This window comes from Harmonia axyridis, chromosome 6 (assembly GCF_914767665.1).
Source record: "Harmonia axyridis chromosome 6, icHarAxyr1.1, whole genome shotgun sequence".
Lineage (NCBI taxonomy): Eukaryota > Metazoa > Arthropoda > Insecta > Coleoptera > Coccinellidae > Harmonia > Harmonia axyridis.
The window spans coordinates 23,954,467-23,981,443 of NC_059506.1; the positions used below are offsets into that span (position 1 = coordinate 23,954,467).

At 33.9% G+C, this 26,977-nt stretch overlaps 1 protein-coding gene across 3 annotated transcripts in view; it reads right to left on the bottom strand.

Moving 5' to 3' along the window:
- Window positions 1-26,977, bottom strand: part of LOC123682920 (dual 3',5'-cyclic-AMP and -GMP phosphodiesterase 11) — a 300,891-nt gene that overhangs the window by 20,630 nt on the left and 253,284 nt on the right. For all 3 annotated transcript variants that reach the window (XM_045621747.1, XM_045621749.1, XM_045621748.1), the window contains exon 6: window positions 12,330-12,437. In XM_045621747.1, the coding sequence (XP_045477703.1) occupies window positions 12,330-12,437 (108 nt within the window). The remainder of the gene's footprint in view (window positions 1-12,329; window positions 12,438-26,977) is intronic.

Genomic DNA, 26,977 nt, shown 5'->3' on the forward strand with positions numbered 1-26,977 from the left:
AAATTAATTAAACATATAAGGATGCAGTTGATTCATCATCACCGGATTCATGATTAATTTGGGAAATCTACGTAATCAAACCGGAAATATCTGAGTAGTTCTTATCAGACAAAAAAAAAGTCTGGTCAGACTGCGTGGCAACGAGTTTTTTCGAAGAAACCGCAATTATGAATAGAAGTTAAAGAGAAAGTCATTTCAGAGAATCAAGTCAACAATCAATTAACGTGAATTCAATTCGAATACAATACAATAACGATATCTTTATGATGTGAACATTCTAATATTGTACCTGCTTAATGGAATATAGGAAAAATATAAACAGATAAATATTATATACACAAGGTGAATCGAAAGAAAGTCTATATATGAAAAAAAAAACAGCAGTTTTTTTCCCAACATGTAAATCAATGAGTTCATAAAAATTCAGATATTTAATTCCATTTCTGAATTAGTAGAGCTATCATTGAACGAGCGCACAACAGATAATCTGGCGTCAGATCAAATTAGTTAAAAAAAAGACTATTAATATTAATTAATTAATATTATTTTTCTCGAAAGATTCAATTTCTTCAAAAAAGCAATGTATTTCGTCAATAATTCTTGTATTGAGGAATTCAATGATATAAGCTTTATTATATTTTCTTCATCTGATGAGTTTTTCTAATGCAAATATCATAATTTGTATTTATTGGTATAATTTTAGATTTTCATTGTATATATTCATGAATTCTATGCGTAACATTCTATGGTTAAAGTTCATGTTTTGGACGCATGAGAAACCATAACACTCTTTCTCGTTAACTCTCTCTCGTTCAGTTCTATCTGTTCTGTTCATGTGTCAGTTGTAAAGCAACATAACCTACTCGGGGTTGAGTTTTTTAAAGTGTTCGAATAAACCGTTTAACCAGTGCACGACTTATTATTTTATACAGTCCATTATATCGAAAATATTTCCATGGTCCTTCGAACCGTATAATTCCAAAGTAGTCCTACGTGTACCGCATTCTGGTTAGTGTGAAATCGTTACATTGAAAGATTGGTGACCTTTCTGTTCCTGTTTTAAAGAAGACATCATTGGAAACCAAGAAAGTGCCAGAGGAAAAGTCCATCTTTCAAGTTGAAGTCAAGTTTATTTGAACAAGAAAACTAGAGACCTTTCTGTTCCCAAGCGTTGGAAATCAAGAAAGTGCTAGGAAGTCTCCAGAAGAATACTGTTTTCGTGTGAGAAAGAGCCAAAGGAATCCATCTGTTAAGTTAAGTATCCTTCGTTTTACCTGCCAATACTATTTGAGTCAACAAATTTAATTCACTTATATATTTCTTTTTAGATTAAAATCGACGGTTGCGAGGATTTTCTGGAATAATTCTTCGTACAAGAATTATTGACGAGTTACGTTACTTTTTTGGCATGCTGTATTTCGAAAAATAGCAACTACTAAGTTTGGGATGTGTTGTCTAAGCTCCAACTTATTTGAATATGAATATATCGTTGCAGCAGAACTATCAGGACCATCAAAACAGATGGAAAACCTTCAACGAAACATCTTCTGAATGCTGCCAGATTGGAAGGGAGTCCACCTCTAAATCCTGAAGGTACACAATTCTCTGCTCACATGAATACAACTTTCCAAATTCCATTTTTCGTCGTTACAACACGAAACGAAGTTGATAACATTGTTTGGTGAGTTAGGAAGTAGAAAATTCCTCATATATCGCTATAACGGCATAGCGGGCTCACATGGATAACCGAAAGTATGGGATAACCTTTTCAACCGTGTCGTAAGGTTGGAGTTTCCAGACGAAAACTTTATTATACTACACTGTGATAGTCATGTAACATTATTTTTTCCAGGAAACTGGATTCAGATAAATGAAAGCTAACATATTATGACAAGATACAGTGAATGGATAAGTTCAAAGCGTGTTTAGAAGGATTTTTTTTAAAGAGATGTCTGTAATTTTCAAATTTTGTTCCAAGAATAGTATCAAACCATAAGGCACTGATGATGGCCCGGCCGGCAGTACCTAAACATAATGAATATCGAACGAATAGACCTAGAAATAGGAAATTACCAGAGTAGGTTCGGATCTCGAATATCTCGTTTAAGTTTGTTGATGGGTGAAATCCGACTAGGGGTTCCGTGAATATAATCGTTTAAATTGTGAGTTTCCTGATAAACATTTTGAGTTTTAAAATAACCACTTGCTGTGCACAGCTGCTCGCAAGTTAAAGACGGAATAGATTTCTGCATCGCATTGTGACTGGAGACGAAAAATCGGTTTATTACGATAATCCCAAGGCAGAATATCATGGGGATGTTTCGGCCATGCATCCACGTCGTCGGCCAAACCGAATATTCACGGTTCCAAGGTCATGCTCAGTATTTGGTGGGACCAGTTCGGCGTAGTGTATTATGAGTTGTTGAAACCGATTGAAACAATCATAGGCGATCGTTATGGAACGCAATTAATGCGTTCGAGTCGAGCATTGAGAGACAAACGACCGCAATACAACGAGAGACATGATAAAGTGATGCTACAGCAAGACAATGTTCGATCCCATGTTGCAAAAGTGGTCAAGACATACTTGCAAACGTTGAAATGGGTAGTCCTACCCCACCCACCGTATTTTCCAGACGTTGCTTCCTCGGACTATCACTTGTTTTGATGAGTGGCACACAGCCTGACTGACTAGCACTTCCGATCTTATGAAGAAGTAAAAAATTGGATCTAGTCGTGGATGGCTTCAAAAGATGAACAGTTCTTTAAACGCGGGATTCGTACGCTGTCCGAAAGATGGGAGAAAGTAGTGGGCAGCGATGGACAATAATTTGAATCATAAATATACTACCAGTTTTTTACAATAAAGCCTCGAATTTCGAAAAAACGGCGGAAGCAAAGTTGTATGCCTATGTAGGTGAATTAATTGACAATCATGACATCATAAAATTAATCAAATCTCACATGTGAAGTTCTGAAATCTCCACGGTTCCAGAATGACGAGCGCTCAAAAGCTGTTGGTGCCAAGTCAGTTCTTCTCTTGAATTTCATCAATCTATATTGAAAAATGTTCAGTGTTTAACATTATCATTGCAATTCCAGGGAATGAATGAAACTTTCCATGAACTTGAAGAAATGAAAATATAACATTAGCAAAATGATGAAAATATATTAAAAAAGGTCCTATTGTGGATAAAATTCATTGCGAAAAGTTGTATTTTTTTGAAATATTCTTATTATTGTTGGGTACATTACTGCATTATTAACAGTGAAAAACTTGAACAGCAACAATTATTCGTACTAGTTAACTAGAAGAATATTCTATTCATCTCACACCCTGAGAAGAATGTAAGAAACCATCTTCATAGAGTTACTAAATAACATACCATCGATTACGTCCCATCTTATTGAATGAAATTTGTATATGCAACAACTTGAGAGAGAAAAAAGATATGGCCGAGATGAATAGGAATAATCCTCAAGCGACAACGACAATAAATCTTCCACTAAGTGTATTACTAATCAAACCATTTAGATGAATCAAGATTATTCACCAGCTTTGAATTGAACAATAAAGATTCATTAGCGATTCTACAACTCTTTTAAAATCACTGCTGATATATTACTATGAATGTCTGTTGGAATAATTCAATGTACGACATTCGAATGAAACGAGATTTGATTTATGTATTGTCATAAAATGGAGGGAAGATATATGGATGCAATTCCTTAAGATTACTCAGTGTCACCTCCATATAACCATAATCTTTCTCGAATTGATAGCTTCAGGTTTTTTTTGCAAAACTCATAGGTATAATAAGCTATTTTACTGCCTCAAAAGAGGAAGTGATGTGAGTCTTTTACTGCCATTGTTAAAAATGCATAGCTCAATTCAGATTATTTCAAAACATTTATTTGATATTGATATATATTTTGTAATATGATGAATTTGTTGAGGGAAATCATTAGGTTGAAGTACATAAAAATAAAACGTAGTTATCATACGTAAATTCTCATTTGGAAATAGGATATTGGAATTTGATTTTCAAACAAGAAGATGAGAGGCGATAAAGCTATCAAATTTGGGAGCGTTCAGCAGTCCGATCAAAATTATGACATCTTTTTTCCAAAATCTTCACTTTTCGATATAAACTTTTTTGTTTAGAAATACAATTTCGAATTGACAAAATATTGAGAATTAACCAAAAGAAAAATAAATTATCCAAAACTGTATTCAAATTGAGTCAACAGTCAATGAATTGAATAACTGAATTAACATAAAGAAAGACGTCCGTTTCCGAATATTGAATTTTTTGATGAAATTTTTCCTCATCAGTGTCTTTTAGTGAAATGAAAAACTTTAAACTTGTATTTTTATTTCATGAAATTGCATTTCAGGAATCGTAGACTAACTGAAAGAACGGATTTATAGAGAAAGCAATCACAACAGGAAGTTATAAATCTTCTCTCTTACTCTTCTGTGAAATAAGTATACAAATCAACATTTACATTTGAAATGATAATAATTTAAGAGAGTTTAATCTCAACTTTTGCTTGATATTCTTGACATTCTTGTAATTCTTAAATATTCAACATTTTTTAATTGAACTCGAAAATTAACCCTAAGTCTCTTATAAATCAGAATGCACCAAGAATAATGTAACTCTTCGTGTCACTAACTGTAGATTGAACATTTTTGTTTAATTCGATGTATCAGAATATATCAGTTTTCACAGTACTTAGTTCGTATAGGAATATCGATGCAGCGACTTTTACAAAAATTCAGATATACCTATAGCTGTCACATGCAGAAAAATCAGTTTTTTTGACAGACATATATTTCGGAAAATGGACTGATATGTTTTCAGTTTTTTTGGTTATTTGCTGAGTTGATAGAAGAAATACAAGATAGTCAGAATTCTTCTTTAAAAATTTGTTATTTTAAAACAATGAACGAATTTGTGAACCATATTTTTTTCATGATTTAGTGTCGATGTGAAAAGGCACATATCGAGAGAAATAACATGCATTCATTATTTTGATATGCTATTTCGTTTATTGAAGTAAATTATAAAAAATTTTTTTTGAAACAATCACGTTATTCTATGTTTTCATGAAATAACACTCTGCAAGGTTAACTGAATATTCTTTATTTCTTCTGACTCATTTTCTCATTTATTAAATCGTAGAGATTCATATAAAAAACTGCAATTCTTTTCAACTGAAAACAAATAAATTCAGATAATGTTTTTAACCCTAAATTTTTGGAATGAATTCTCCAGGTGCTAATCCTGATCTGAAAATGAATTTACGGCAACATTTTTGCGAGAGAAATTCCTGAAAACGGTTTCCTTTTGATCTGGATATTAGATTTTTCATCAAATGATCTCAAAGGTCAATTAATCTCGTGGAAGTAATCTCTCTTTCTGAAACGAATTTGAATATTTATCATCGGAGAAAAGGAGACGAAAAAAAATTAAGTTTCCGGAAACGACATTTACTTTTGTCAGACGAACCGCTGAAATTTATCTGAGACAAATGGAACGATAAAAAACAGTCTTTTCCTTCCCATTATTCACATCTCTGCCCATTCTGCATGAAGAGCTTCCAAGTATCTACGATTAATATTAACATTCATCCTATCCTTGAGTTTAGACGTCATACGGTCCTAGAGAATACTTAATGTTTTCCATTTGCGATGTAATGGAAGTGTGAATTCCAAGGGTCTTAGTGCGTATTAATATAACTGCTCTTTTAGTGGGATTACTTCTATAAGCCTGCAAAATTATGTTTTACCGGTTATGAATGCCTTCATCTCTTCCAGTAAACCATAGAAATCTCCTCTTATGGAAAGTTTCGGCTTTGACATTTCGTAGAAGGATGGAGCTTCCACAACATTTTAATACCTCTCTACATATTTCAGGTTTCCATCTCGGCATTCTGGGGCTATTTATCTTATAAATTATTAAGTGCTTCTTCAGGCCAGGGGATTTATCGTTTATCGTGAGAACACACAGGATGTTTAGAAAATCGAATATCTTCATCGAAATTGATGAAGATTTGTCACTAAGTAACAGTGATAAATGCGTAGTGTTTGTGTATTTGTACCGAAATGGATGAAAATGAAAAATAGGATTAAAAAGTAAACACTTTATTTCCGACAAAGAAACTGCAACATCCAGAAGGAGGTGAATATATTTAAATTTCTTTTTGGTCAAACATAGATAGTCTGGCAATGAGTATTTTTTCATTGCTCATTCATTGAATTTGGTGAAAAGAATTGTGAAGGTTTTTTCATGTGAACAATTTTTGTTACTTAAATATTGTAGTCGGTTTTTGCAAGTTTGTTGAATTTTACAACAAACCAGCTGTTCGAGGAGAACCAAAGTCGATGTTTAGTTGTTGTTAAAATGCCTAGAGAACGTGTACGCGGAATTTATTGCCAGCTGAGTGAATTTGAAAGAGGTCGAATTATTGGTCTACGGGAGGTGGGGTTGTCATTTCGAGAAATCGCTAATCGTACTAACAGATATCCAACTACTGTTATGAGATGTTGTCAAGCGTGGTTTGATAATGCCCAAAATCGAAAAAGAGTAGGTGCCGGACGTCGAAGGGGCACAAATGAAGGTCAAGATCGATGTCTAAGACTTATGGCAATTAGAGACCGATTTGCGACAACTCGATCTTTGGCTGATGACTGGTTAGAATACCATCCTGTTACCGCCGGATAAGGTCTTTTGGACTGCAGCATTATCGACCCCATCTTGTGTTACCTCTTACGGTTGAGCATTGCCAGCAACGATTACAGTGGTGCAGAGAACGTCAACATTGGAATGTGGAATGGCATCAGGTCTTCTTTTCTGATGAATCTCTATTCTCCTTGGGTGCACATGATGGCCGAAAAGGGTTAGACGACGTTGGGGAGAAAGACGTGAACATCAGTTTGATGCGTAATGTACACCGCACAGTAGGTTTTATGGTATGAGGTGCTATTGCACATGCAAGTAAGCCACCTTTAGCCTGTATTCGAGGTAACATGACAGCGCAGCGTTACATTCAGGAAATAGTGGAGTCATATGTTCTCCTTCACCTTAACCGGCTCGAGAATCCAATATTTCAGCAAGGTAATGCCCTCCTCATGTTACCAAAGTTGTTTAAACTTTTTCGAAGCGACCCATGTGAATATTTTAACATGGCCGTCCAGATCCCCTGATCTTTTGTCCATAGAGCATGTTTGGGACATCATGAGTAGAAATTAACCCCAGGCATACAGACTTTGGCGGCTCTGAGACATGAATTACAGCTAGTCTGGGATAGTATCCCTCAAGAAGAAATAGACCATCTTATTGCATCAATGTCGCGACGTGTTGGGAGTTTCTAGACAGAAATATAGTGTGTGGACAAATACATTATCAACAAATTTATCAAAAAATTGTGAACCCTTCGTTTTTTCTTCCAAATTGAATCATTTACTCCTTGTATACTATCTGTGTTTTACCAAAAAAATTTAAAATGAAAGCAGCTCCTTCTGGGTGTTGCAGTTTCTTTGTCAGTCATTATCTAACGAATAGCATAATCTAAATAACGCAAACTCATTTGGGGTAATCGTTCCATGAACATATCAATATTCAGGGTGTTGTTTCAAGGATAAAATCGTTTCGTAATTGTTTTTGACCTGGATCTGAAGATTCCTAGTGGTTATCAAGTAATTAATTTGAGCATTGAATAAGAACCATATGTGTCAAATATGCAGAAAAGATACAGTGTGGTTCACTTTTGATCACCCCAGGAAGAAAGGAGTTAAATTCTAAAGTCGAATGGTAATGAATACAGAGCCAATAAATGTGGTGTGGCGACAAAAAGCAATTAGACATAATGTCTGTATCTAGCCGAATTGTCGTCACAATACTTAATATAAATGTACTTGCATTAGTGTAATGATGATCTTTCGTGGTACTTGTGCATATAACTTTCTCATTCATAGAGTTCTCAGAAAGATACAATAGAGAATACCTTTCCCCTACCCTTATTAGTGTGCAGATAGCATGATACCATTGCGTAGGCATACAACTTAGAGAATAAGAAAAGGAAGAAGAAATTCACGGTGTACAATATGATTTTATCTTTGAAACCCAGGTATAGAACTGGGAAAAGGAGAGTTCAGTGGAGTAAGTGAGGAGGTGATGACCAGTTGCGTTATTAGAGTGGTCAAGAAATGTTCCATGTACCACAATAAAGTTCTCGTCTGTCGTCCATCAGTGTTTTAATAATCCCCACGAAAACGAGATACCCCAAAGTGGTATATCTAGATATATTCTTCAGTTTCCCAACTAACATACTGTATAAAGTACGAAGCAACTTTTATGTAATATCTTTAACTAGAAGACATTCCAGTAAATGCCTGCTTCAATTTTCACAATATTGTAAGACAAACCGTGCTACTTTCCTGATTCCATAATCAATAGATCGCGAGTTCACGATGAATTGGCACTTCAGCGCTTCTCCTAAGTGGTTAAAGATGCAATCAAGATGATCACGATACCAGATGAGCTGGACCGATATTGACGTATCCTGTCAGCCGACAACCTAATGAACTACATTGCACATAACAGCGTCCATTCACTATAAATCAAATATTGCACCGGAGGACACGAGACCATGTTTGCAACATGGACCGTTAACTCTGCTGCAGTTGGGACGTGGTCAAGAGGCGTATTCAGGAACAAAGGATTGTTTCGAATTTTCTCAATGAATAACGGAGTATTGAATGAAACTGAAAGAGTCATGAGATTTTCAAGAAAATTTCAAAAATAATTTTCATAATAATCATATTAGAAATAGGACAAGTTAATTAGGTACATTGAGATCTATTTTAGTTCCGAAGTTCTTACATATTGTGAAGGAGATTTTTTAATTCAAAAGCATATTTTATTTAAAATTCATAAAATAAAATAAGGAAAGCAATGGCGTGATCAGGGCGTCATCATTAGAGTTGCACAAGTTTGAGATTGATTTGAAATTGAGTCAAATTCAAGTCAATCTTTCTGAAAAATAATTCAAGTCAAGTCAAACTGGAAAATGGTTTGAAAATTCAAACTGTTTATCAAACTAGTTTGAAAAATGATTTATTTAGTCAATATGCTTTGAAATGGTAAAATATTTATGATAAATGTAGTTGGTCAGTACAAAAAATACCTACATTAATTTAAAACAAGAAAATACTTTATTTCCAACTTTTTTTCAATCAACTCCAACTTGTCACCTCAAAATTCTTCGTAAAAAGTAAAGTTCTTACTTCAGAACTTTTTACAAAATAAGTGAATGATGTGAATAAGAAAACTAACACTAGAGCGCCCTGCTAATAAACATTACAAGTACGATAAATGAAACCGCATATTTTTAACATAAAGAATGAAGAAGCTGCCGTCCAAGAACTATTTTGACAATTTTGGATCCAACGTTTTATGTTGCTACTACCACAAATACCACATGATCCAGAAAGTGTTGCTCCCTGCGGAAATTCTTCTTCATAAAATTTTTTGTGGCTCTTCATCTAATGTCGTTAAAGAACTAGTTCCACTATTGGCATTTTATACCGTTGTTTTTTATTTTTACATAATTTGCACTATATTATTTTCATTGTTTTTGGAATCGCCGGCGCCGGCCGGAACATCAAAAAAATTGTATATTTCTTTTTCTTGTTGATTAATTTGCCTAGTCTATAAATTTTTTCTCATAGTATTTGAAGGGGGGAGGAGAATCTTCAAAATCAGACTCACTTTGTTTTAGTACGTATTCTGAGCTGCACGAGCTACATGAAAAAAAGTTCAGGTTCAGACATTTCGAGTTTAGGCACAACGCACAACACATGAAATATGAACTATAACTAATTTGCGGAATGGCTGAGTACAGGTTTAGACATGTTGCGCAATATGATTTTCAAACTTCAAACTGTTTGACGGAATTTGATTTCAAGCCCAACCTATATACAAAAATCAAGTCATGTCAAACTTTTTTCACATAAATAGTTTGATTTTCAAGTCAAGTTTCTGAGTAAAATTAAACTTGTTTGATCTCTAGTCATCAGGAGCTTTTGAGGGTTCGTTTATTCATACGTCAATTGCATCTTTGAGGACCACAGAACTGTATATACCTATATATAGGGTGAGTCTTCAACTTGTACATATATTTCAACCAAAGATTCCTGACGTCAAAAGAAAAACGTTTTTCCTTCAACATTTTTTTAAATTCATCTCTGTTGAAAGGATATAGGTTGTTCAAAATTCATAGAAAAATGTAATTTCCATTTATATTTCGCAAATTTTTATATCGAAGGGATTTTTTTTCGAAATATAGTTTTCATTGATGTGATGAATCTTCTCCAAACACAAAATTCCATTCACATCTTCCAGTTTATTTATTATGATCATTACATTCGATGAAAATACCAGGAATTCGAAGAATCCACCTCTCAAAAATAAGTTGAATGCTTAGGAATGAATATTTGACCATTTTGACAAATAAAAGTATTCCTCATATTCTCTCGTATAATTTAGAACGTTTTGGAGTAATTTGTTCCTAAAGAATTAGGTAAATGCAACTTCTAAATGTCTAGATGCAACTCTGTTGAAAAAACCTACAGTAGATTTCCAAGCTTAAAATGACATTATTATGCCATCTTATGATTGGAATAACTTTAGTGTGCAAGTTTCCAGTGGTGGCATAGTTCATTATGAATATTTAAAATGACATGATAATAAAAAAAACTTGTCAGGAAAATTGAAAATGCTTTAATTTTTTTCACAAGTTTACTTTCGCCAACGTTTCGGAGAAGATTTCCTCGTTCTTCAGAGCTAAAATAATGTACTTTCAACAAGTCATAACAAGGACAGCCTCTGAAACCAACCTCAAGAATATCAAGTTCTCGAAAAAACAGCAAATAAGCAATAATATTTCATAAAGATTTGCAGGATTAGATCACAAATAGTCAAAGACCCACTCTGTATACAGGGTGTTCTGAGAGCTCTATGACGAACTTTGAAAGATAATAAATGTGATTATTTTGAATTTTTTTTTATGTTATGTCATTTGTTTTCGTTAGAAGTTACAACAATTTGAAGTAATTCATTTTCACTCTTGACTTAAGAGTAGGCCGACAAATGACAATACCAGCCGATGTGTCAACTAGATTTTTTTCGATGGTTACTTCAATAACAGGCACAAAATAATTGATTTATTTCGCTTGTCACGTGATCTGCCGAGGCTTGTTACATTTAGGACTGCATTAACTATAATCATAATGAACACTAATGGGCACTACAAAATTCATAAGCCATTAGAGCAAGGAGATTTCAGGAACGTTTTAGGTTTTACGTTCCGGGAGGGATTTTCAACAATTATTTGATGCCAGTAGATGCTAAAAATTACCATTTTAATGCAGATTTGAAGCACAACCTCTTCGATTTTATTGATTATCTAAGCTCATCAATGTTGAAAATATTTGGTATCAGTATCTGTGATGCACCACCACACAGAGAGAGATGAGTAGCTGTTTAGCTAAATAAAAATTCCCGAATAAATGGACCAAATTCACAACCATCTCGTCACCGGATCTCAATCCGTTAGATTTTTATTTATGGGCACATATGAAGGCGCTTGTCTATCATGTTGAAATAACATATCATCGACAATTTAAGATGCAGCAAACAAAATAAAAAACGACCCAAATCTGAACCGTCGAGTAACGGAACCTTCATTTCATCGATGTGAGGCTTGTGCACATTTCGAACAATTTTTATTATTGAGGAAGACTGATACAATGTTCAAACATATTTTTTGACTTTAACAAAAAAATCTTTTTCAAATTCATGAAATATCTATGATTCTGGTTATACTATGAACATGAAATATTGAAATGGTTGTTCTATGAATCTATATATCTATATATACCCAATCGGATCTGGCATTACAAAATAATTTTTTTTCCAATTTTCTAAGAAGAAATTCCATTCAAGAGAATTTGTCATAGTTCTTTCTGATGATATGATCAGCAAATGTAGCCTGATGAAGCCAACGTGTGGCGAGGCAATTGTTGCTAACAATTGAATAGTTCAGTGGAAATTACTTTGTTTTATTGTATTTATAACAATTTATTTGTGTGTGTTGTTAGTCAGTCTTATTTTCTTTTAAATAAAGATAGTATTTATGAACATTTGCGTATCCATTTATTTTGTAGAAAAGATTTTGTTCCTAACTCTTCAGAAAAGTACCACTTTCCGCACTTGTTAGAAAAATAACTATTGTAGGCGTGTAATGATTGTTCTACTCACTTGTGCAACACCGATAACATCCCCATTGGTATCCTTTATGGGCATGCACAGTAAGGTTTTGGTCCTGTAACCTGTCAGAGCGTCTATATCATGGTTGAAACGTTCGTCCTGAAACAAGAAAAAAATAACATCAATAACTCTGGGAGCTCACAGTATAAAATTATATCGATAACATTACTGGTTATTGGTTTCCAATTTGAAAACAGCTAAAGGGTATCTATGAGTAAAATATTCGGGAATCCTGTGGGAAACAATACATCTGGAAAATGGCTTCCATTGTTTTGGTGGAAAATGTTAATTTTTTTGCGAAGATTTGTAACACAATATTGGCGTTATTTCGTTGAAGTAGCGTCTGCTTTCTGACTTGACTAGAACGTTTCGGTTGTCGTGGGAAAATGAATCTTCACTTTATAGTAAAAAATACTAACTTGTTGGATTTTAAGAGTGTGATAGACAACGTGAGATGACATCTGAAAAAATCTCGTACAAAACCGTTTGGGGTATAGCAAATGGCTTGTGTTTTGCTGGAGCAACATACCCTCGAAAACAAAACACAGAGTAGGCACTAAAAGCCACTTGCCAGTGCAAGTATAGTATGCAATTTATTCGTTCTATATTCTTGGGATTCCGTACAAAATGATAGAACTATCGATTCGAGAAAGTTGATACTTCCAGACACAAGCGATGATAAGGCAACCTATGGGGTGTTAGATAATTAATTAGTCGAAGTTAGTTGAGTGATATCGATATGGATAACATTCGAGACTTAAAGAAGAAACACTTAGCAATTAAGAAAAAATTCCTAGAACTTTTTTTCCAAATGAGCACAACGTGGACGGAGAAAAAGTTTTTTTTTTAACCAAGTAAACTTAGAAAGAGTCAGTCAGCTAACAGGACACCCGTATGTCGACACCACTAGGTAATTTTGGCAGGTGATACTTACCTAATTCGAAACATAACCTAACCTTATCTACACTTCAATGTCTAAAGATAAAAATAATGAATGTAATAATACTAGAGTTATAAGTGAAAAACATTTATTTCAAACTTCAACATCCTGTATCTCGAAAACAAAACTTGTTAGGATATATGTTTATATAAACTATTTTCTTGAAAAAAGAAGTTCTATCCGAAGCCAAAGTTATTGAACTTAATTTTGGACCACTCTGTATATTGAAGTCTCAATTCAATGAAAAACTCAGGGAACAGAAATAAAAAATTAATGAAGTATGGTGAGAACAACAGAGAAAATGAGATACTACTGATATCTCTGAAAAACCTGATAAAATCTACACTATACGTTACAATTTATTTCATGAGATTCTGAGGCTCATAAAGCCTCAGAAAAAAGTAGACGAAAAACATGATACCCTCACAAAGGCCTGGATGAATGCTTCTATTTATAACATAGTTGGTCGAAAACCAATATCTTTTTTACTACCCGAAAATGAATTATAGGAAAAAAAAACCTTCGTCACTGTTGGATGAAAAGAAGATGGATACTCTTCAGAGGTGATTGAGTATATTGAAGTTCGAAAAGACGAGGAAAAACTTCGATTATTGTTCTTCAACTTTCCCAATTCCCGGGCCTATTCATGAAACTGAATGAATCGATCTTAATTCATTTCTGGAAGTTTGGTTATTTTGGGGACCGGTCCCATCGAACAAAGGACAATTAATATTTCTGAGTGCTTATGTATATTCTAAGAGATTTTGAAAGTTCCTGCACAAAATTAAACACAAACATTGGGTGAACACAGTAGTACTTACTGAAAGTTTCAGTGGACTTATTCATATAATATTTGTGTTAGAAACTGCTGAGAGAGGCAACATCAGTTTCAGATGTTTCGAAAAAGAATTTGAATAAGAATGACTTGAACTTTGAGCTTGAACTTTGCTATGGGAGAAAAGGAGTTTCATTTTGAAGAGAAATTATTCAATTCGTCCCTAAAAGAACTATTGTTTGCATTGAATAGTATCATAAAAAATGACATCGTTCACATTCGCATTCATGGAATACAGCATGTAGGTTTTTGATCCAATATCCAGAAAACCTTCTCTCTTCGACCGCCATGCTAATTTTCGATGTCAAATCACCGTTCTTGAAAAGTTGAAACCACTTTCTGCACGTCCTTTCACTAATAGCGGCCTCACCATAGGTATTTGAGAACATTTGATGAGCCTCAGCCGCTGATTTCTTCATATTGAAGCAGAAAATTAAAACCTCCTGCAATGATGAGAATTTGGCTAGTAAGCTGACATGTTTAATTGAGAATAACTTTATGATGCAGACACAAATCGACCAATATTTCGATGGCATTATGTTTACAAATACCTAAGCATATTGTATGACATCTACGATCTTTTTATTTCGACGACCACTTACCGCTACAGCCATCTATTGCAAAACAGCGGAAGCAAAGTCATCATCAATGAGATCCAACTTTTTCTTGTTAGTACCGATGTTCAAAAGATACGTGTCAAATTTAACGAATTGCACTTCCAACAGCTTCACCTGGATGGTGAAGCTGGATGCTCATTTTGCATATCTGCCCCTCAGTGATTACTGAATTTGTCCAGACCTCAAAAAAATGCTCCAAGGAAATGAAGCAGTGATTGTCGAGGTTAAAGTCTATTTAGAAAACAAAGATAAAATTTTCTGAAGAAAATGTATTGAAAAATTAGAGTGTTGAGGTATATGTATAACATGTTGACGAATTATGTCGAGTTTTCAAGAAGATAATTTGTTTATACTGGTTAGGCCTGGGACTTCTTGACTGAAGTGTTACATCATATAAAACACGATACAAAAGCAGTGACAGCTTGGTAGTAATATTTGGTAGGTATTTCTGCAAGTTTCCATCCATGCTTCATTAACAAATGAATATCTTTACTAGTCTAAATAACAGAACCAAAAAGATCTCAAATTTCATATAATTGGTTGCCTTTCAGTTTTCTCCAAATGTTTCATTACTGATTTGAGGGGTTGAAATGATTAATAATTCCTCTATCTCACATAGTGTATAACGATGAAACATAATTTTGAATATTGTTAGGAAAAATTGAAAATGATATGAATTTTCGGAACTGAACTTAAAATTGCCTTCATTCTAAATTCCTTATTGGCGATCAGAATTTTATGATGCACAAAGTATACAGGAAGCGGAACTTCGCACTGAAATAGTTCGACTGAGTTAATAGCAGCATACAATTTCTGCAGTTAGCTTTGATGTCTTTTGGCGCCATGTGCAATGACAACTTTCGAATAGCTGTTGGTTTACTACTTAGCGATAGCTATAATAAATTTTTGGACATTTGATTGCGAATAACTTCCATCCCAAGCCAGTGGCGGCTAGTGACAGTATAAGATGGTGAGGACCATTAAAAAAATTACTATTTTTGTAATATTCATTTATATTTTAAGGTTACTGACAGAGTTTATCAAACAAACTCCACTTTTTCAGTTGCTTAATAATCATTATCAAAATTTTCAATACTTACTTGATGATAATATGTATGATGAAAATAATAATTATAATAATATTAAACTTTATTTGAGAACTTCAACAAATAAACATAGTTTATCACAGAGGTAATATATACTAACAGAGTATATTAATCTGTACGTGATACTAAATTAATTTTACATTCTAAAAATGTTCTGCGAAGAGGGGAACAAAATTTATAAAATCTGAAAAAAGTAAAAGTGAAGAATTGGATGCTTCGAACCCAGATACTACCATCCACCACCATATGAAAGGACTCGAAATACAGAAAGTCCCATTCGGTAGTTCATGCCAATGCCAGGATATTGTTGTCTCTAATCGGGTAAGTGTGCGTCTTATTTGGTTTAATTAAATAATTGTCATGTTTCGAGTAAGTTCATTTTTGTCCAGGAATAGTTCAGAAAAAACTTCAATCTGTAGAATTGAACTGCACGCATTTCTTAAAATCACATAGTAAACCGTTTACTTTTCCCGGCATCAGCCTCATCATAATGTTTGAGCCACTAGTTTTGAATGCAAGTCAGTCAAATTTTTCGAAATTGGCAGATAAAAATCAAAATAAATCTTCAGAAGAACGCCCAGAACTTACATAATAAAATCACATGAAACACTCGACAAGTGGGTCATTTATTACATGACGGAAAATTGTGAATGACATTATTTCAGTTGTTTCATCAACTTTTCAGGTTCAACTTCGAGGGCGTCTTGATGAAACAGCACCTTTTTTCCTTCAAATGGTGCCGTTTTTTAACTATTTCATCCTTTGAACGATCCAATAACGTTATATACTAATCGCTGTTGATGGTCTGGCCCTTTCGGAGGTAATCAATGAATATTATACCTTGCGCATCCCAGAATACTGATGCTATAACCTTACCAGCTGACTGTTGTGTTTTTGCTCGCTTAGAATTCAATTCATCGTGTGCAGTGTGCAGTCCACTCAGCTGACCGTCGATTGGACTCCGGAATGAAATGATAATCATAATCCATTGCAAAAATTCAGGTTTATTGCACTTAAATAGCTTCAAACACTGCTCAGAATCATTAAAACGTTGTTGCTTTTGAACGATTGTGAGCTCGCGCGGCACCCATTTTGCACACAGCTTCCTCATGTACAAATATTCGTGAATGATATGATGTACAGGGTGGGCAAATTTCGATGTTTTAGCACTACAACTTTTAAACCAGAGGAGATAGACAAAATCTGATACCCACTTCTCGATCTCTTTTTCTGAGAAACTAAAAAGGGTAGTTTTCGTTTTTGGCCACCTTCTTTTGTTTTCGAGTTATAAGCGAAAATTGGAAAAATGGCGAAATCGAAAAACAGTTATATCTCCGCTAATACTCATGATAGAGCTCTGAAATTAAAACATTATACAGGCACTTTTTTACGTAGAATCCAGTGGCGTTCTCGTATTTTCAAAAGGGTTTTTAATTACGAAGCTATGACCCAAAGTTATGTTTTTTTAAATGGGAACACTAAATTTTTGTGCCATTTTCTGAAAGCTTAATTTTTCCTGATTTCAAAAATATATAACATCGTATGATTCGGATCAATATAAATAATAGAAAATGGCCAAAAACCTTTTTTTCCTTAAGAGTCTCAATATTTCTATGGTTTCAACTGTTGATGAACACAGAAAAATTGAGCTTTCTATAACAAGAGCAGTGTCCTTCCGTCAATCTGATTATTTATATGCTTTTCACTTATTTCTACAAAATTCGAATCTAGATATGTTTTATAAATTTTTAATTTTTTATCTAAAAATTGATTTGGAAATAACGGAGAAACCACAAGATCTAATTTTTCAATCGAAAGAGTTGTAATGAGATGCATGTATCAGGAGATTATTTACATAGGTCTCCAGAATCAATACGCACAAGTACCAATCCATTTTAAACAGCATATGAAACAATGTATATATCATTGAACTCAACAATTTAATTACGAAGGGACAAACAAGAAATCATATTTAACCTAATAATGACAACAATTGCACAATGCACAGTCGACACCTCTTCTCGATATTTCAATAGATGAATATTTGAAACTGTGTTCAAGCTACCTACCTACCAAGTTCGTTTATCTTTTCGAAACTATTTGTATAAAATAAATATAGATTCGAATTTTGTAGAAATAAGTGAAAAGCATAGAAATAATCAGATTGACGGAAGGACACTGCTCTTGTTATAGGAAGGCTCATCAACAGTTGAAACCATAGAAATATTGAGACTCTTAAGGAAAAAAAGGTTTTTGACCATTTTCTGTTATTCATTTTGATACGAATCATACGATGTTATATATTTTTGAAATCAGGAAAAATTAAGCTTTCAGAAAATGGCACAAAAATTTAGTGTTCCCATTTAAAAAAACATAACTTTGGGTAATAGCTTCGTAATTAAAAACCCTTTTGAAAATACGAGCACGCCACTGGATTCTACGTAAAAAAGTGCCTGTATAATGTTTAAATTTCAGAGCTCTATCATCAGTATTAGCGGAGATATAAATGTTTTTCGATATCGCCATTTTTCCAATTTTCGCTTATAACTCGAAAACAAAAGAAAGTGGCCAAAAATGAATACTACCCTTGTTAGTTTCTCAGGAAAAGAGATCGAGAAGTGGGTATCAGATTTTGTCTATCTCCTCTGGTTCAAAAGTTGTAGTGCTAAAACATCGAAATTTGCCCACCCTGTACACGTTCAGATGATATCTTCACAATGTCTGCTATCTTGATCAACTTCACTTTACGGTCATTCAAAATTATTTTGTGAACTTTTTTGATTTTTTCGTTGGTGACAGCTACTTTCGGACGTCCACTATATTCGCCGCCTGTGGTGCTCATTTCACCACGTTTAAACTTAGCATAATGATGGTTGATTTTCCTGGTGCAGACCCTGAAAACTCTTCATCAGGCCTAGATTCTGCTTCAACCGTATTTTTTTCCTTCAAAAAGCAATATTTCAACAGCACACGAAATTCTTATTTTTCCATCTTTTTTCCAATAACAAGTAGCTACACTCACAAACTAATGGTCGGAATGCTGTCAAATTTTGACACGTGCTGTTCGAAGGTTTGTACTAACTAACAATCATATGGATTTAATTCTAGCACTGCCATCTGTGCGTCAGAACGGGGACTTTTCAATTGGCCCATAAGGACAAGCCGCTACTGTCCCAATCCCAAATGATTCAATTTATACCAGCTTAAAACCGTAAGAAATGAAATATCTACAAGACATCGATATAAATAGGTTATATTGATGGCAGTTCCATTCAAACCGCAGCGTTACATATGTCGTAATTGGCGTTTAATGAAATGAAACGTGGCCCCCACGGCTAACATAAAGCCAGACATGTTGTCTTCATGTTGGAAAATTCCACTTCACGCTGAGAAATTAGATATTGGCCAATTTGCCAAGTTGAAGGGGCCATTTCTCAGTGGGAAGTCTGATGGCTTCGATTATTTCTAGCAAGCTCCCTCTATCGACTTCGGCTGATAAACAATTACCAACTTTAATTGCCTAAGTGTGAGAATGTGATGGATTACAGATTTTGGGAGATTTTCGTTCCCATGAGAATGTGAAGTTGGCGATATTGATGGTAGAGATAAGTATAATCGCTTCAATCTAAGTTTAGTATAATCTGTCAATGAAGTAGATACCGTAAATCGAAAGTGAACTTCAAAAGTACGCTCATAGGGATTGTTGAAATTATTTTTATAGTTAAGTTGCCAGACTTGTCCTTTGAAGTCTTGTGTGTAAGAGCTGAAGAGGGTAAGTGAAAGCAATAAATTGCGATATTTTCTTACAAGGGGTGGAAGAAACTTGTTTATATTCACAGTTTTCTATCAATGCTCAATCTTATAATTCGAGGTAAACACATTTGGTCAGTTAAATCATAATATCCATTACTCCCAACAAATTGTGTACGTAACTGGCCAACAAAATGAAACAATTGAAATTCGCAAGGAATTTGAGCAAAACGCATGAGCATATTGGGGCATATCCAAGTTGAAATCAAGTTCTCTAGTCTCTGGAGATAATACTCATTTTTATTTGCTATTCAGGGTGATGATAGAGTTATGCCGGATATGCTGATATAGTAGTTTCGTATTGGACATTTCAGTTTGAAAAAGATATAAAATACGTCCCAAAATATAATAAAAAGTCTACTGTTTGATATATTTCTATGCTTGGGTTTGGAAACAAAATTTGAATGAGAACTGTTTATATTTATCTATTTAAGATCGTAAATTTCAAAATTTAATCTTCTAGAACAGTAGCCTGAATAGATGAGAGCACTACGATGATAATATTGAATAAGACCTCGTATCAAGGAACATTGAAATGTTGTCATAATAACATAACACTCCTAAATTCATATTAGAAAAATAGAAACAACCTGCAGAAAAACTTAATTTCTCTAAACATCAACCTATATTTTAATTTTCTGCTTCTATATGAAGAAAACTGCGTATGAGGCTTATCGATTGCTCTCAAATAACTATGGTTGGGCCTCTATTAGCGGAGGAAAGTGTCGAGAGTGTTTTCAACGATTCAAAAACGGTGACCAGTATGGCGGTGGAAGAGAGAAGGTTTTCGAAGATGCAGAATTGAAGGCATTACTTGATCAAGACTCGTGTCAAACGCAATAAGAATTGGCAGGATAATTGGGACGCAACAAGTCATTTCAAAAGGCCTGAAAGTCATAGAAATGATGCAGAAACAAGGAAATTGGATGCCGTACAAATTGAAGCCGAAAGATGTTGGATAACGTTTGTTATCTTGTGAACATCTGCTTGCAAGGCAAAGACGGAAGGGATTTCTGCATCGCATTGTGATTGAAGAGGAAAATTAGGATCATTACGATAGCGCAGAAAAGTGAAAATTGGATTGACTAGTGGATCGCTTCAAAAGATGACCAGTTTTTTCAACGCGGGATTCGTATGCTGCTGGAAAGATGGAAGAAAGTAGTGGCCAGCGATGGACAATTGTTTGAATCATAAATGTATAACCAGTTTTTTACAATGAAGCCTCGAATTTCGGAAATATACCGCAGAAGCAAAGCTCATTTAACATCTTATATGCAGGTTTAATAGCCTTTGGAACAATTTTTTTGAGTAACGATACTGAAAAACCTATAACATCCCTGCCCTTCCAGCCTTTTAGGGACTTTGTGATATTCATAATTTAAGTTTTAGTAACAGGGTACATATAAAGACATCGCGGATGGGGAGTCTATTTCGTGATTTTTAACAAATTATTCGATGATTCTGAAGATAGTTGAAAACTCCTGCCCAGTTGTAAAAAAAAGTATTCCAACTATCCATTCAAATTATCAATTCATCTGAAAAACTGACGGCTGTCGAAAAGAATTCCTCAAAAACTTCCTTTCCTCCACGAAGCCACCTGCACATGGTGATATATTTCCATTCATCATTTCCATTTTAAACGACCACGGTAAACGCCCCCATCTCATTGAATTGGAAAGCTACATTGAAACCAGCAGGAACTTTTAGCTTCACCTGCAGGAAATTGAACTTTCCGAAATGCGAAGCTGTCGACAGATTTCAAACGAAATTTATTCATAAACTTTGGGAACTAATTCTAGATGTGGTTAAACTTTGTATGTATGACCTGCAGTTCTTATGCGAAGACTAGCGATAAATGTCAGAAACTTTTCATGCGCTAGGTTTATACGCAGCATGTATGTCTGTACATACCTACAATGAGTTGAGTTAAAGTTGGTTCGTCAATGTACAACTTTTTTGAATGAAGTGTTTTCGTATGTTCGAGTAACTTGTCTTTGATTAACTATTATTATCTAACGGGATCTATTTCTTCACGCATGATCTATGACTACAAAACATAACTCCATTCTCTCATTGTGTCATTTTCATCACACGTTTTTCTCTACCACACAAATTTTTTTTGTTGAAATTATCATTTTTCACCTTCATATACTTTCACTTTATGCACTAAATCTCAATTCAAATTCAATTAAAATTTAAAAAAATCAATTTCTATAAAATAATACCAAATGCAGACAATAAATCACTAGTTCTCAGAGTAGCCAACCCCTTGGGAATTTAACACTTACGAATAAAATAAAGCTTTCTCTGAAAGATGGTAGGATTATGTTCATGAAACCGGAGTTACTTTTAAGCTCCATTTGAAGGCGACTTTCTAATGAAACGGTCTTTACCAAGGGGAGTCTTTTCGTATTGTATGGACTTACATATAGTATAAAGGCTGCCGCTATCTTCCAATACCGCGATGATCTATTTTTTTTTAGTGGCTATTCCTACTTGACCCTATTGTGGACATTGTCGACAGAAACTTTCAGCTTTTAGCTGAATGAGATTTTATTAATTTACTACGTGAAAAATATTTGAATATTTCTCAACCCTCAAAAACATGTCCTTTGAACTGAGATTCGTGTGAAATCTCAATATTAAAACATCCTATTCTGAACTTTGATGAGTAACAATAACATGGTCAACTTTTTAATTTACGTCTGTTTGCTTTTGCAAGCAACTATGCAACGGAACATTATTTTGAATTGAAAAATACCTTGCTATTACAACGTTGTAAAAACTAGTGGGGAATGCTTTTAACGTTCACTTATACGCTTTTATTACAATTCATTTTAATTCTACAATTTCTAATGTTAAAATACTATTTTTTGGTTTGAAATTAAATGAGTTGGGAGAAAAGTAGTTTTCTCATAAAGATATACAACCAGTCTATACAGTATGCTCCGTCATAGAGATGGCCTACTTAGAGTGTACACTAGTTTCTTCAGCGCAGATTTATTTTGATTCTATCTATCTTGATCTATTCTTATATCTTTATCTATTATTGATCGATTCTTTCAATTTTTGGAAAAAACCTTCGTATGACATTTTAGAATAGAATAAAAATTTTGAATAATGGTCTTCCGCAGGGATCGGGTTTGTCTCCCATACTCAATTTATACTTGTGTGATATCCCAGTTACTTCATCTGAGAAATTCATTTATGCCGAGGATATTGCTCTTTTGTTTCGTCATTCTGATTTTGGAATTATTGAAAATACTTTCAATGAAGATCTGTAAATTATGGAAAATTATTTTCTTGAGTGGCGCTTATTCCCTAATCCAAATAGAACAGAAGAATCCTGTTTTCATTTAAATAATCAACAAAAATACAGAAAATTGAAAGTACCTTTCAATGATTCCGTCTTGAATCATAATTATGCTCCCAAATATCTTGGAGTTAAACTTGATTCCTTTTTGTATTTCAAGGTTCGCTTGGAAAATTTGCGATTGAAATTGATGTTGAGGAATAATATTCTTCGAAAATTAGCAGGATCTTCATAATGCCAGCACTCTTCGTACGGCAGCCTTAGCCTTGGTTTTTTCTGCTGCTGAATACTGTTTTCCTGTTTGGTTCAATAGTGCTAGAGTTTATAAAATTGATGCACAGCTTAACGTTTCTATGAGAATTATTAGTGGAACTTTTAGATCTACACCTTTAGATTGGTTACCGGTGCTATCACATATAGTTCCGCCTCATATTCGTAGACAGGTTGCAGTCAAGAAATCTTCCAATTGTATTCCACCTCCCAGATTCTAGAACTGCTAGATTAAAGTCACGCAAACCTTTATGGAGTAATACCTTCCTTCAATCTAATGAAAGCGACAAGCGAATTTGGTGTTCGGAATGAAACTCTTGTAATGTCTTCAACGAAAGTCTTATCGTTGATGCTTCAGAAAAAGTTCTAGGTTTCAATCTTCCTAGGAAAAGTTTGTGTATTTTAAATCGACTTCGGACTGGTCATGGTCGTTGTAATAGTACGCTCTTCAAATGGCATTCTATTGAGTCCACTATGAGAGTGTGGTGTAGAAAAAACCATTGACCACTTGGTGAATAATTGTCCAATTTATAAATTTTATGGTGGTTTCCAAGCTATCCATTCAATTTCAGATTCTTTTTTAGAATGGGTCGCTAACTTCAAATCAATATAATGGAAACTAATATTCAGTAATCCTTTCTGGTTTTTTTTTTTGTTCTAGGATTCAATTATAAAGTCGTCAACCGTTGGTGAAGAGAGAGAGGATGGAGAAAATTTTGTTTTGGTTGAAGAGGAAGACTTCGATATAAATATGTCAGCTTATTCTGTAAACGTTTACACAAACCAGTCACTATACCGATACGGGGAGACAGAGTTTTTGCTGAGGTTTCTATCTGTTCTCTTGTATCATACGTTGAAATGTTGCCACGATTACATTTTCTCTGCTAATACTGAAATAACATCTACACATGCTTTGTTGTTTGAAGTTGATAATTTTTGTAAATATATATAAAAAAATATATGTATTACTTGAAAAATATCAAAAGAAGGTTACAGTTCATTCCAATGCATCAGTTTAAGGAGCTTGTGAGAACACGGTATAATTGAAGTAGGAGATTTCTGTCAGTGTGGCAAAAAAGACATCCTATGCACTGTATCGTCGGATATCTCTCCTTCCCCAACATATAAATTATTCTCAGGCATAATAGCGCAAGGTCTGCATCCTTCTTTCGGTAGATATGACTTTCTATATATGGTGTTATCCTCCATTGGAGCTATTGGAGCTATGTAAGTTCTTTGAGGTGCATATGACTTTGGTCTTGGTGGTTGGATGTATTTGCATGTCTTCCGCGGAGCCGGAAGAACAGCTACAGCTGGAGTAACCATAGGCACACATACGTTACAACAACAACGTTGACATGGGTTGACCCCGGTCTTCGGCATAGTGTCAGCTATGGTGGAGCATCGCCTCAAGGAGCACAAGCTATTTCGATTAATTTGAGCACTCAAACTTGCAAATAATCGAATTCTGAATAAATTTATTTCATCAATTAGAGTTCACTTGATATATTCGCAATTAGAAGACCGCTGGAGATTGTATTTTACGTTTTAAATCAATATAAAATTCCCGAGGAAAAACTGACATGATGTTTTGACATTCGAAAATATGAAATAAACTTACTGTTTTTTTTTACAAATCAATCGATAGTTTTTGTTTTATATCACTCTGAAAATTGAAAGGTTTTTCAATTATTTCAATGATTAATTTCAAAATTTACATAAAATCTATTTAGAGTTTCTCAAAAGAAATGTTTAAGTTCTCGTGCATTGAAAATTCAGAGTATCAATAACTAGAAATGTTACAAAATGAGAACGAAAGCGATGAACGACGAATGGTTTAAAGGAGTTTTTTATAAAAGTTGGTAATACCATGTAAATGAAAAATTTTTTGGAATTCATCATTGAAATAATTGACATATGAAAAATCTTTCAATCTTCAAAGTGATGTGAAACGAAAACTCTAAATTTGTCGTGACAAAAATTAGTATTTTTTTTTAACTGCTGTACGATAACCTAGTGAGAAAAATATTGTAGTTTTATGTGGAGAACTTATTTCAAAAGCGAAGGAAGAGGAAGCTGAGTGCCACATCCATTGGCAGATACTTTATGTTGAATCATAAACAGAAATTAGTAAAAACGGAATAAAAATTGAGCAGAAACGGAAAATTCAATAGCTTTAGTCAAGTCCTGATTTGAATGAAATATTCAAATTATTCTCAATAACCTTATCATTTAAGGAGTTTTGTCTCGAAATCGATTATTGATATTGTTCAGCGAAGTGTGTCGCAAAGTGCTACCGTAAAACTCCGTGGCATGTCACAAATTATGAACTCTGCATACTGATTTCTTCATTACAGCGTTTCAAGAGAGCAAAACTATGAAGAATTTCTTTATCATCACAAAAAAAAAATAGAAACCTTTTTTGTACTCAAGTATATGAAAAGCTGAAGAGTTTAACAAAAAAAATCTATAGTTCGTTGAACCTGAAATTAATTTTTTCAAATCATGTAAGAACTTTTCCTTTTTCAATATTTTTCGACAGTCGGTTTTGATGTCTCACTCTAGCCAATTAATGATTGTTTCACCTATGTATGACGTGATACATTTTTATATTTGATTATTATTGTGGGAGTGTTGATCTGAGGGTGTTCCAGAGTAGGTGTAACAAACTCATTAGGTCAATGGTACTAACAATAACAAATAGGAAAAAAATGTTACTGCAAACATGGGTTTAACTATGTACTTTCACTTCCGCCATTAAGAGGAAAAAACTTCTTCGAGAGTTCATGAAAAAAAGAGTGGAGGTTTCCTTCTTATATCGACAGCAATGGTGGCCATTTTGAAATTTTCAATGAAAACACTGTGCATTTAACATTCCTTTTTTGATGAAGAATCAAACTTTGAATGTTTGAGGCTATATGAAGAAATTCCAGAAGAATACTGATGCTGCGTCAGAAACTGTTGAACGCTAGTTCAGAAATAGTTGGTTCAAGTTTTAGAAAACTAGCTGACCAGCATGTTGGCAAAGAATTAAGCTACCTTGTTGTTAATTTATAATAAACTTTTAAATTCAATTGGTTATTCTCGAGTTATTGAAAAAAATTAATTTTAAATCGATAAAACTATACAGGGGAACTATTTATATCGAAAACCGTTAGAAATACAAGGTGGCTTAAATTATAAAAAAATTGCGTCATTTAGGGATGAGTGTATTGGTATAAACAAATCCAAAATATCTTCATAACTTCACGAAATTCGGTTTGTAGCCATTATCCAATATAGAGATTCTAATGGTGTCTTCAGATTTTGTCTGTTTTCCATTGTTTCAGAGACGCAATAGTCAATTTTTTTTCTTATGGGCGTCATATTGGTTTCCCTGATGGGGTAGTAAAAAAAAATTACGAATTTAACGATGTATCACACTCTTCAAAAATTTCATGTTTAGCTACGCAAATTCGAACTTCCTTCTTATTTGTTTGTTTGAATAGTAGGCTGATGCTAGAATTGTCAGTTAACCAGTAATTTTGTTCAGTTGTTATGTGAAATCATCACTTGAGTTTTGTAAAAACATGAATCCTATTTGATAAGTAACGTCCTATGTATTACATAATCATGCTGATACCAACAATCTACATAGCGTACAACTGGCAATGTCTGTAGAAATTGTTCTATATAATTTAATGAAAAACCCAAGTGATGGTTTCACATAAAAACTGTTAGTCTGTTAACAAAGTTATTTGACAATTCT